Raw genomic sequence first — 13,621 nt, 5'->3', positions numbered from 1 at the left:
TTTTATGAATTTTAACCTAGTACTTAGTCGGGCCTGCCTTGTACAGAATCTCTGATATTCAGTCTCCTCAAGAAACAGGTAAACAGTCACAGCTATGAGTATAATTCTGGTTGTTTGATAAAAGCAGCTTCTTCCAAAATGTGTTCCACTGAACACATGTGTACTAAAGAATATTATTAGCTGTTAGAGGAAATAAGGGTTTCTTGGTGAAATGAATTTGAGAAACATAGCATGAAATAAAGTCACACATGTTTCTGTCACGCAGGGCCTCTTCCAACCTTGAATAAACTATGACTGCAGTAAGAACATACAGTGATGCAGGGTTTCCTAAACTTACTTAGCCATGCAAGTTTTTCTTAAGGAACATTTTATGGAACAAATGTTCTAGAAAAACTCACTTCAGGAAAATAGTTTGCAGGAAACTTTACTTCTTTAAAGGGTTAAACTTATACCACTCTAATAAAAATAGCTACAGAATACAGAGGATATACTAAATAAATACATCTTATGCCAGCAAAATAATTTTATGCAATACAATTCTTTAAAATTATAAGAAATAACATTTAATAAAGCAAGCTAAAGACATTTCTAGATAAAAGGTACCTTCCATTGTATTTCTTTTCCATTTAAACCATAACGAATCTGAAATTGAAGATTGTTCTCTGGAAAAATTGGCTTTTTCCAAGATATTTTCAATAATCCAGTTTTTACAGTAATTTCTGCTTTCACATTGGATGGAGGCAGTGGTTTCACTAGAAATTTTAAAAACAGTATGTGTTACAGTAATAATGCTTAAAAAACATTACTATGATGTTATAATCTCCATACCTTATATCAGCAACTTTCAACCTTTTTCATCTCATGGCACATATAAACTAATTGCTAAAACTTTGTGGCACACCAAAAAACACATTATTTTTTGTCAATCTGACAAAAATATAGGTGTAACTTGATTCATTCACACCGGACAGCTGTTGTTGAGTTGGCTATTGTCATTTTTTCTGTTTGACAATCTAAGGGAAAAGAGGACCATGCTCCTAACTAAATAGTCAGATGTTGCATGTTTTACAAATTCTTGTGGCACACTGGTTGAAAATCGCTACCTTATATTTATAAATCAGTATCTCTTTTTGAAAAATTTCGCATTCCTTATCTCATCTGATGGCCTACAATTTTATGTAATAAATAAGAAGGAGATTATTTTGCCAATAGAAAGATTGTCCATGTTACTCTGCAACTTTATAGTAAAACTGGGTTAGAAATTGAGCCTTTGGCTCTGCATGCAGAAGATACCAGACTGAACCCATGATAAACATCAGTAGCAAACTGTTCCATGCAGAGTTTTAATTCAAGGCAAACAAAAACAAAAACAAAAGCATGTACTATATCCGTTTCCACATGTGTGAGTTTCAAACTCTTCTCCTACTATCTACTAGTAACTATTTGTGGGTCAAGGTCAGAGGCAGCCTTGCAGAGTGAAGACTTTGTTCTCTAAAATCTAAAAAAAAACAGGCTTTAAAGGGGCAGAAATGGAGGAACTAGATTATATGTGACTAGGATAGGAAGAACTTTTAAAAAAATAGAAAAAGACAATATATAAGCTTGATGTATTTGGGAACCAAAAGTCCCATGCCAACACACGACAGACTGAGCCTCTGAAGCACCACACTTCGTCGGCAACACTACTATAAACTGTCGATGACCAAAACAGCTAAACTTTGTCATCAGTACACAGTTTCTCTTGATTGTTCAATTCTTCATATACCAAGAAGGCATTCTTTACCAACTTGTAAAATGACATATATTTTACCTCTTAAAATAATTTCTCCTCAGGAAAGGAAGTACAGGATGAATGTGTGAGAGACCCAAAGACATTAAATCTGTCATTGTACTTAACTGGATCAAATGGATAGCATATGGATATATTTCATGAATATCCAGCTTGCAGAAAAGATGCTTAGAAGTACAAAAGTTAATGTGGTCTCCACAATACTCACACTGGGAAATATGAAGAGGTGGCTACATTTACTGGGTGATAAAACAGTCACAGAGCTCTTATCTGGCTAGCCCAAGTTTATAAAGCTAATAATAAGTACAGCCGGCATTTGGATCACAAGGTATAATCTCCACATTGTCTTCTAGTACTAAGTAGGCAACATAAGCCCAGTTTAAACTCCTTACTTAAGTACTGAAAAGGGTTAACACCCAAGCTATTCAGGTATAGAACTGAGTCCATGGTGCGCTTGTTACATATTACATGTGATGGTGCATCTGTGCATGTTTGAGGAATGGGGAGGTAGAGGGTTCTTTGCTATCCTAGGGTATTTAGTACTAAATAGGTACTGCTCACAGTAAAAACACTTAAGATGGAACCAAACTAAATTGAGTGTATGTGTGTTGATTAATTGGGACATTTATGTAGCAAAAGAAATCTAAACATTGGGTGTGTTTCTTATAGTTAATAAAACGCAGATTTTAATTCTGATGTGTACTAATTACTTGAAAGCATAGTAAATAAAATCATAATTTTTGGCATAATTTTCCAACAAAATAATATATAGCACCAAAATATATTGTTTTACCTCTGCTGCACAATCACCAATGGGTTATTTCTCATAGATGCCACAGTAATACTAGAGGGCTATATCAATTTTTCCCAGGGCTCTCTTAATTCTTTGAGATCAAAATGTCTTTTTAAAAGTGTATTTAAAAGTTCACAATGGATGTCATCATTCCTTATGTATTTTCTCTTTTTCACTTGCCTTTAGCTACTTTGAATACTGCTCCCTAAACAGCCTCATAAATGAAAGCCTTGGGTTATTACTATTCAGATTACAAAAACCATCAGGATACCTAAATTAAATTTTGAGATTTAAAAATTTCAAATGTTTCCATAAGTACCCAGGCAGGGTGGAGGGTGGAAATACAAAGTAGTCCCTATTTAGAATATTGTTAAATTTCACTCCCAGTGACCAATATAATTCATCAAATAGTATGCTGAAATTATTCCTATTGCTAAAAAATTGTGCTGTATACAATTTAAAATGAAATCAAAATGGTAAAACTTTCCAAGGCTGATTGTCTTCTCACCCTCTGTGAACAGGAGAAAATTTAAACCTAATATGATCAGGAAATGGTAAAATATAACAATTACCCTGAATCAACCTAAATCCTAATCTTTTAATGAAAATAAAGACAGACAACAAAGTGTCACATACCCATGGAGTCAGGAACGACACACGTTGGAGGAGAGTCAAGTGAACCCAAAGAGTGATTGACCCTTATCCACATTGTGTAGCCAGACAACAGAAAGATGGGCTGAAATACACACTCATAAAAACCATCTCTCTGCACATGGCAATCTTTGGCTTCAGATGTGGAATGAATAGTTGGAACATCAGGACAGTAAAGGCTGTTCCTTGAAAGATATGAAAACAGTCAATTAATATACAACACTGATGAAAACAGCAAGATATTCAAGAATTCTGCTTTGCTGTTTAAAAGGTATAGTTTTTGCTCCATTGGAAAACAGACGTTCTTCTGAACAGGTATTTTTGAATTCCCAGTTGAGTCATAATCTTCTCTATCCATAAAAGCAGACAGCAACCCTTATTAAATATTTTATTTTGCACTAAGTGGGAATGTAAATGAAGTTCAATGGCATTGCTCTAACAAGGAGAGAATGACCCAATTAGAGATAGAACCTATAACACTTTGAAAGCTTAGCTAATATTATACTTAAGTAATACAACTTTAAGATCAAAAGTAATAATGAGCATCTCTGAGATGGGAAGGAAAATAAATTTCTCACACTTTCAATATACATTAAATTCCACAATAAACTACAAACATAGTTGATAGTAAATTACAGCATTAGAGTGTCCTAATATTTTCTAGTTCAAATCAATATCATTTTTAAAATATAATTCTTGATTTGTATATGAATCATATAGTCAAATATATTATTCATCTTTTCAGAGGAGAAAATCAAGAAAATACTGTCTTATAACTGAGTCCCTATCTATACCCCACCTCAAAACATACAAAGCATTTCTCCTCTTCCTTGAAATACCCCTTCTGCCACTATTTGCTCTTAATATGACATTACAATGGCTCAAGTAGCAGTCACTGTTCCCTAATTAAGTATATTCTACCTTCCTCTTTCAAGAAGAAAATCTACAAGAATACTGCAGTAGCAATATTTCTATAGGAAATTTTTATCTCATCATATCCACAGAAAAATAAAAATAGCAAAAATAATACATACCTATGATACCTCAACTGCAAAGTACTTCCTGTGAGTGATGGGATTGCATTGGCTGACCATCTGCAAGTCATTTTAGTTAAGTACCCATCGGTTTCACATAATATTTTGATATTGACATCTATTTAAAACATACAGAAATATCAATGTATAGCAAAAACACCAAAAATATTTAATGAAAATAAAATTTCCTCAGATATTTCTTCAGTGGGACTCCACTACAGGGTCCATAAGATAAATGCATCTCGTGGAACAAAATGAAGACCTCAGGCTGCTTACCCAGCACGTACAGCTCAGCATAGCGATGGTGGCACTCGTGCTCGCTGCAACAGTACACTGCGTCGTAGGTGAACCTGCCTCGAGGTCTAGTGGCATTCAGATTGGGAAGGGTAACTTTGCTAACATGGTCACCCACAGCATCATACTGGCTTTCAGGAATTTTCTCAGCTAAATTGATCCACCAAACAATCTTTTTTGAGGAAAGGACCTTGTTTCCGTTTTTGTAGATGCAGTGAAAGGACACGTTAGACCCAACACTTGTCAGAATTTTGGGTGGAAAGTATAGGACATCTGTAACAAGGGAAGAAAGGTAGCAAATCAGATGACAGAAAAACATCACGTGAACAATTAACAATGTAAGAAGGATTCACAAAGCATCCAGGATGACGCTGCCAAAAATAAAATGGGGGTACCAAAGGACTGCATAAATGTAACTGCCTGTTTGTGTACAGTTGCCTAGAGTCTCAAGCATGCCCATTCACAAATACCCAACATTCCATAAATATCATCAGTACTTCCTAAACATAGACATTTTTATTATAAAATGTCTTAGTGAGTAATGGACCCTTGCTAAGTGATAGGTAGAAAACTAATGAAAGTGAAATATAGGCTAATTCCACAATGACATGTCTTCCAGGGGATTTTGCTTACAATCAACGAATCTTAGGATGAGTTCTTAAATCCCTTTAAGATAAAATCCACCCCCCCCAAAAGGTGGTTGTTATTGTCTCATTAGAAAATATGAAAATTTCAAATTAGTAGAGAAAGTACACAAATAAGCTTTAAATAAGAAAACTATTTAGGAAATGTAAAATTAATAATTTACCAAATAACAAAGCAGGTCTGGAGTATCATTTTGAGTTATTTATTAACAGTCTCCTATAGTTGAAGACAAAGAGAACCAATATTTTTCCAAATATTATTTTTAATAACTATACCTATTCCATACTTCTTTTTCAGTTCCTTATTGTTGCAAACATAATTTGTCTACATTTTTAATTAGAGATTGAATAAAAATCAATGACTATTAACATAGGAAGAAATTATTTCTGCCAGAGTGATTACAAAATCAGTATATTTCAGTTGTATAATTTAAGGCAACCCATTTTCTGCTGATAAAATATAAATATCTGTTTTGTTACATAACATCTGGATTAGCCTCAAAAACAAAACTGAAAACATTTCATTGGTTTCTAACTTTTCTATAATACTGTGCTAAACTCCAATTTCTTTATATTTACAATCTATGTAAGACATTGGCATTTTGTACATCTACAGTTAAACATAAACAAGAAAACACTTAATAGCACAAAGTGACTGGACAGAAGCCAGTCCATTAGAGTCATCAGCGAGTACACAGAGGCGTTCAAGCCTCTCCGGTGCATTACTGAATGCGCACAAGTACTTAGCACTGACCCGAGAGGAGTCTGACCTGCCTCCAGTGTGCTCCACACCTTATTACTGAACTGCCGCACAGGTCTCCAAATAATCCACTTTTAAAAGCATACGAGTGAACTTTGAAAAATTAAGCTAAAGCTTTTAGTTTTAAAGGTAATAAAAACTCAAAATATGTCATTTCAGAATCAAATGCATACAGTTAAGGTTTAATTGAGAAATAAGATTAAAGTTACAGTATTTTGGCATTATTAAATGTTAAAATATTATCTTAAAATAAGAAAAACAATTTATTAAAAACATCATAATTTGCAAAATTTACATTAAACAAATGTATTGAAATTGATGAGGTAAATGCTGACTACTTAATTTTTTAAATAGTATAAATATGTATTTTATTTTCCCATAAGATACTATATGGGAAATAGTATCTTAAGTATCCCATAAGATACTATATGGGAAATATTTAATTTGTAAAAATAGAAAGCAATAATAATTTTCTTCTCATGGCCAAGTAGCAATACCTTTGCAGCATCTACATTAATGAATTTTATTAAAAGAGGAAATTCTACTGATAATTATTAGTGAATTACTCAAAATAATATATTTCAGAACATTTAAAAGCTATTTTAAAATGTGCTTATTTAAAATGAAAATTGATTTTCTAAGTCTTAGAGCAGATTACTTAATTTTTGTGGGGAAAATATATTCTCTAACCTATTATAAGAGCACCATGTGAAATGTAGAAATTATCTACTATCTATCCTCTTCTTTGGCAGCAACAAGAATGCAGTTAATAAAGGTATTATAAGAATTCAGCACTTCTGAAGTTCTTTTAGCATGTAGCATAACCTCAATGCAATATCCTGGGACTCCTTAAGTTCTGGCAAGGTCCTAGAGTTTCCTCTAACAGTCCAAGACTTCTCAGCAGCTATAGCAAAAGAACTTAGCCAATTCATTTTCCAAGCATCAACAATTCCCTGATTAGGAATAGGCAATTCTTCATTTACTGTGGTAGCTATAAAGGTAAAAGGCCTTCTGTTTGCTATGGCAGCCATATATAAGGTAACCTCTAAATAAATAAATAAATAAATCCAAAGTATTTGGAAATGATGAATCAGATATGCTAATTCATTCTAAATAAATAAAACTACTCTAAGGCTCCTGGGCCTCTATGTAAAAGAAGTCATGACTAATCTAACAGTTTTTATGATGTTAAATATAACTTTAAAAATATGAAAACTGAAAATGAAAACTCTCAAAATCAAGTATCGGGGATCTAAGATGGTGTCGGAGTAGGAAGGAGCAGATTTGGCTTTCCTCTGCTCAGGGGAGAAAATCCTGACCAATCTATGGAGTAGAAAGGCAAGCAACCAACATATTTCAGCATTTTTGAAAACAGAGGACCAAGGATTGTAGCAGAACAGAAAGAACAAAGAACGGATCCTAAGGGGAGTGCTACAACAAGACAAAAAAGAATAGGTGGAGGAGGTGAACACCAGGATACCCACTGGAAGAGGAAACCCAACAACAAAGGAACCACTAACAGATAACAGCAGAAGAAGGTGAAGGAGGGAGTAGTAACCACACAAACCTCAATCCAGGACTTATCTGGAAATACAACTAAATAGTAGAGACAGTACCCAATACAAACAACTGAACAAGATTTCTTTAAACCTTGTACACACAGAAGATCCAGCTTCAACACAACCTGCCCTCACCAGCACAGCAAAATACAGAAGGTGGTGGACAGAGTGACCCACATTTAACCAGCTGGCGGGAAGGAACCACCAAAGAAAGACTCAACAACAATCAAAACCCAAAGGCAAACACAAAGCCAACTTAAACGACAGCCCAAGACCAGCGAGCTTGGGGGGTCAAGGAAACAGCACCACTGAAACTCACTGCTACTCTACTAAAGAAGTTCACATCATAAACCCAGGGAGCCAGAACAGATCAATATAAGAAGCTGAGGCGAACAAGAAGAGTCTCACAAACAATGGGATGACAAAGAAATAATCCCCAAATGAAAGGAAAGGAGGAAGCCTCAAAAAGAATGCTGAATGAAACAGAGGCAATTCAACTATCAGATATTGAATTCAAAGCAGTGATTGTCAGGAAGCTCAATGAGCTCACAATGAGCTACGAGAGTCTACAGGGAAGCTACAATGAACTCAACGAAAACTACATCAGCATAAAAAAGGAAATAGAAACTCTCAACAAGGGCCAAGAGGAAATGAAGAATACAATTTCTGAACTGAAGAACACAGTAGAAGGAATGAAAAGCAGGATCGATGAAGCAGAAGATCGGATCAGCGAGCTAGAGGACAAAATAGAAGAAAACACCCAGAAAGAGCAAGAAAAGGAAAAGAGGCTCAGAAAAAATGAAGAGGGATTAAGAGAAATGCAAGACAATATGAAACGTAATAATATCCGTATAATAGGGATACCAGAAGGAGAAGAAGAAGAACAAGGGATAGAAAACCTAGTTGAACAAGTGATGATGGAAAACTTCCCTAATTTGATGAGACAAAAAGTCACACAAATACAGGAAACACAGAGAGTCCCAATCAAGAGGAACCCAAAGAGGCCCACCTCAAGACACATCGTAATTAAAATGGCAAAATTTCAAGACAAAGAGAGAATCTTAAAGGCAGCAAGGGAGAAAAAGGAAGTAACATACAAGGGGGCCCCAATAAGGCTAACAGCTGACTTCTCAATGGAAACACTCCAAGCCAGAAGAGAATGGCAAGAAATAATCCAAGTAATGAGAACCAGAGGCCTGCAACCACGACTACTTTACCCAGCAAGGCTCTCAATTAAGATAGAAGGCCAAATAAGAAGCTTCTCAGACAAAAGAAGTCTAAAAGAATATACCTCCACTAAACCAGCTCTGCAAGAGATGCTGAAGGGACTGCTTTAAGGAAAGAAAGGAAAAGAGAGAGTCAGAGAGGATCACATGTACATAAAAGGCAATGAATAAGTACCTATCAATAATAACCTTAAACGTAAATGGATTAAACGCTCCAATCAAAAGACATAGAATAGCTGATTGGATAAGAAAACATGACCCACACATATGCTGTCTACAAGAGACCCACCTCAGGATAAAAGATCTGCACAGGTTGAAAGTGAAGGACTGGAAACAAATTTTCCAAGCAAATGGACAGGAAAAAAAAGCCGGGGTAGCAATACTCATATCTGACAAAATAGACTTCCAAAGAAGGTCCATAAAGAGAGACCCAGAAGGTCATTTCATAATACTCAAGGGAAGAATTCACCAAGAAGACATAAATATTGTAAATATATATGCACCCAACATAGGAGCACCCAAATACATAAAGAAAATCTTAGAGGACTTCAAGAAAGATATGGACAGCAACACAATTATTGTGGGGGATTTTAACACCCCCCTATCAAAAATGGACAGATCTTCCAAACAAAATATCAACAAAGATATTGAGGCATTGAACAATACACTAGACGAACTGGGCTTTACCGATATTTACAGAACCCTCCATCCCAAAGAAGCTAAATACACATTTTTTTCAAATGTACATGGAACATTTTCAAAGATTGACCACATGATAGGACTCAAAACAAGCCTCAACAATTTCAAAAAAATTGAAATCATACCAAGCAATTTCTCGGATCACAAGGGACTGAAACTAGAAACCAACCCCAAGGAAAAAAACCCAAAACACTCAAATTCATGGAGATTAAACAGCGTGCTATTAAACAATGAATGGGTCAAGAATGATATTAGGGAAGAAATCAAACGGTTTTGGGAAACAAATGAAAACAAACTCACAACAACCCAAAACTTATGGGACACAGCCAAGGCAGTCCTGAGAGGGAAGATCATAGCGATACAGGCCCACCTAAAAAAGTTAGAAACATTTCAAACAAACAACCTAACCCTACGTCTACAAGAACTCAAGGAACAACAACAAAGACAGCCCAGAGCAAGCAAAAGGAAGGAAATAACCAAGATCGGAGCAGAATTAAATGACATAGAGACTAAAAGCACAATTCTAAAGATCAATGAATCCAAGAGTTGGTTCTTTGAAAAGATAAACAAAATTGACAAGCCTTTAAGCAGACTCATCAAGAAAAAAAGAGAGAAAACCCAAATAAACACAATCAGAAATGAAAGAGGAGGGATTACAACAGATACCACAGAAATACAAAGGATTGTAACAGATTACTACAAAGAGCTGTATGCCAAGAAATTTGAAAACCTAGATGAAATGGACAAATTTCTAGAAAAATATAACCTCCCAAAACTCAACAAAATGGAAGCAGAAAGCCTGAACAAACCAATAACAGCAAAAGAAATTGAAGCAGTAATCAAAAAACTCCCAACACACAAAAGCCCTGGACCAGATGGTTTCACAGGAGAATTCTACAAAGCATTTAAGGAAGAACTAACACCTATCCTTCACAGACTATTTCAAAAAATCCAAAAAGATGGAAGACTCCCAAACTCTTTTTATGAGGCCAACATCATCTTAATTCCAAAACCAGATAAAGACACAACAAAGAAAGAAAACTATAGGCCAATATCGCTGATAAACATTGACGCTAAAATCCTCAACAAGATACTGGCAAACCGCATCCAACAGTACATTAAGAAGATCATACACCATGACCAAGTGGGATTCATTCCAGGGATGCAAGGATGGTACAATATTCGCAAATCAGTAAATGTAATACATCACATAAACAAAAGCAAAGACAAAAACCACATGATCATATCAATAGATGCAGAAAAAGCATTTGATAAGGTACAGCACCCATTTATGATAAAAACACTCAGTAAAGTGGGAATAGAAGGAGCATTCGTCAATATAATAAAGGCCATATATGAGAAACCTACAGCCAACATTATACTCAATGGGCAAAAATTAAAATCTTTTCCACTAAGAACAGGAACAAGACAAGGATGTCCACTTTCACCACTTCTATTCAATATAGTACTGGAAGTTCTAGCCACAGCAATCAGACAAGAAAAAGAAATAAAAGGAATCCAAATCGGAAAGGAGGAAACAAAACTGTCACTGTTCGCAGATGACATGATAGTGTACATAGAAAATCCTATAGACTCCACCAAAAAACTGCTTGACCTAATAAATGAATTTGGTAAAACAGCGGGATACAAAGTCAATATCCAGAAATCAAAGGCATTTCTGTACACCAACAATGAAACAGCAGAAGCAGAAATCAAGAAAAAAATTCCATTTGAAATAGCAAAAAGAAAAATAAAATACCTAGGAATAAACCTAACCAAAGAGGTAAAAGACCTGTATTCAGAAAACTACATAACACTGAGGAGGGAAATCAAGGAAGACACAAACAAATGGAAACATATACCGTGTTCATGGACTGGAAGATTTAATATCATTAAAATGTCCATACTACCAAAAGCAATTTACACATTCAATGCAATACCTATTAAAGTACCAATGGCATATTTCACAGACATAGAACAAACACTTCAACAATTTATATGGAACCATAAACGACCCCGAATAGCTGCTGCAATTTTGAGGAAGAAGAGTAAAGTAGGAGGGATCACAATACCTGACACTAAACTATACTACAAGGCCACTGTAATCAAAACAGCCTGGTACTGGCATAAAAACAGGCACATAGACCAATGGAACAGAACAGAGAGCCCAGAAATAAACCCAAGCCTCTACGGTCAATTAATATTTGACAAAGGAAGCAGCAACATAAAATGGAATAAAAATAGCCTCTTCAACAAATGGTGTTGGGAGAACTGGACAGCTACGTGCAAAAAAATGAAACTTGAGCACCAACTTACACCTTATACAAAAATAGATTCAAGGTGGATAGAAGACTTAAATATAAAACGTGACACCATTAAAGTCCTAGAAGAGAACGTAGGTAGGAAAATCTCAGATATTTCACGCAGAAACTTTTTCACTGACTTGTCTCCTAGAGCAAGGGACATAAAGGAAAGAATAAACAAATGGGACCTCATCAAAATTAAAAGCTTTTGCACAGCTAAGGAAAACAGTATCAAAATAAAAAGAGAACCAACTGTATGGGAAAACATATTTGCCAATGATACCTCAGACAAGGGTTTAATCTCCAAAATATATAAAGAACTTACACGACTCTACTCTAAGAAGACAAGTAACCCAATTAAAAAATGGGCAAAGGACTTGAACAGACACTTCTCCAAGGAGGACATACAGAAAATCCAAAGACACATGAAGCGATGCTCAATATCGCTAGCCATCAGAGAGATGCAGATTAAAACCACAATGAGATACCACTTCACACCAGTCAGAATGGCCATCATAAACAAAGCAACAAACAACAAGTGTTGGAGAGGATGTGGAGAAAGGGGGGTCCCTAGTGCACTGTTGGTGGGACTGCAGACTGGTACAACCACTATGGAAAGCAGTTTGGAACTTCCTCAGAAAACTAAAAATGGATCTGCCTTTTGACTCAGCAATTCCATTGCTGGGACTCTACCCTAAGAACACTAAAACACCAATATAAATGAACCTTTGCACCCCGATGTTCATAGCAGCACAATTTACAATAGCTAGGTGCTGGAAGCAACCTAGATGCCCATCAGTAAATGAATGGATCAAAAAACTATGGTACATTTACACAATGGAATTCTATGCAGCAGAAAGAAAGAAGGAGCTCCTACCCTTTGCAACAGCATGGATGGAGCTGGAAAGCATTATGCTAAGTGAAACAAGCCAGGCAGTGAAAGACAAATACCACATGATATCACCTTTAACAGGAATCTAAACAACAAAACAAAACAAAACAAAAACTAGCAAAATATAACCAAAGACACTGAAATAGGGGATAGCCTGACAGTGGCCAGAGGAGAGAAAAGAGGGAATTCCAGGGGGGAATGGGTAGGGATTACAGGAACAAATTTGGAGGACACATGGACAAAAACTATGGGTGGGGGGTAATGGGGGGAAGGGGGGGGTTGGGTGGGTGGGCTGGAATGGGAGTAGGGGGGAGAAAACTGTACTTGAACAATGATTAAAATTTAAAAAAATTAAAAAAAAATTTTTAAAAATCAAGTATCTGAAGTGAAAATATTATTTTAGTACATAATTTGTAATATTCCAATAAAATTTTAATATTTGAAGTTTTCATCAAATAAATATATCTGATTTTCAAAATGTAAGTTAAGGAAGCATAAATACAAGTGGTGTTCTGAATTTGTGAATTTGAAACTTTTGTATTAACTCTATCTTTTGAATAAGAAAGTAATTCAGCAAGATATTACTCTGGATGCACACAAACCTGGGAGCTCTTACACAAGTTCACTGACAAATTAACTTTTCAAAATGTAAGCAAAAAATTAATATTGTGTCCCTTTCTTGTTTTAGCACCACAAAGATTTAGATGCCAAAAACAACTTCAAAAATCATATTTCATTTTTAATAGAAGGTAATATTACAAAACCTACCTTGTGTGGTAAAAATAAGAGGGGTACTCCAGTCACTCCAGATTCCTGGGCCATCCAGTCTCTTGCTCCTCACCTGAACCTCATATGAAGACCCAGGAAGCACGCCACCCATTAGCAGAGATGTAGCTGAGACAATCTCATAGGCCTGTTAAATATTATTTGAAAATGTCAGAGCATCAAGTCAATATGAACCCTTTACCAAATTGATC

At 35.5% G+C, this 13,621-nt stretch overlaps 1 protein-coding gene across 3 annotated transcripts in view; it reads right to left on the bottom strand.

The window, feature by feature from the left end:
- The window catches only part of LEPR (leptin receptor), a 92,097-nt gene that overhangs the window by 20,539 nt on the left and 57,937 nt on the right, over window positions 1–13,621 (bottom strand). For all 3 annotated transcript variants that reach the window (XM_028513513.2, XM_028513514.2, XM_036026230.1), the window contains exons 7-11: window positions 13,413–13,557; window positions 4,544–4,834; window positions 4,268–4,385; window positions 3,219–3,418; window positions 604–752 (exon numbers count right to left, since the gene is read on the bottom strand). In XM_028513513.2, coding sequence (XP_028369314.1) covers window positions 604–752; window positions 3,219–3,418; window positions 4,268–4,385; window positions 4,544–4,834; window positions 13,413–13,557 — 903 coding nt within the window. The remainder of the gene's footprint in view (window positions 1–603; window positions 753–3,218; window positions 3,419–4,267; window positions 4,386–4,543; window positions 4,835–13,412; window positions 13,558–13,621) is intronic.

The sequence above is a fragment of the Phyllostomus discolor genome, chromosome 5 (genome assembly GCF_004126475.2).
Source record: "Phyllostomus discolor isolate MPI-MPIP mPhyDis1 chromosome 5, mPhyDis1.pri.v3, whole genome shotgun sequence".
In the NCBI taxonomy this organism is placed as follows: domain Eukaryota; kingdom Metazoa; phylum Chordata; class Mammalia; order Chiroptera; family Phyllostomidae; genus Phyllostomus; species Phyllostomus discolor.
The sequence above is the reverse complement of the archived record's forward strand: the minus strand, read 5'-3'. Positions and strand labels throughout refer to the sequence as shown.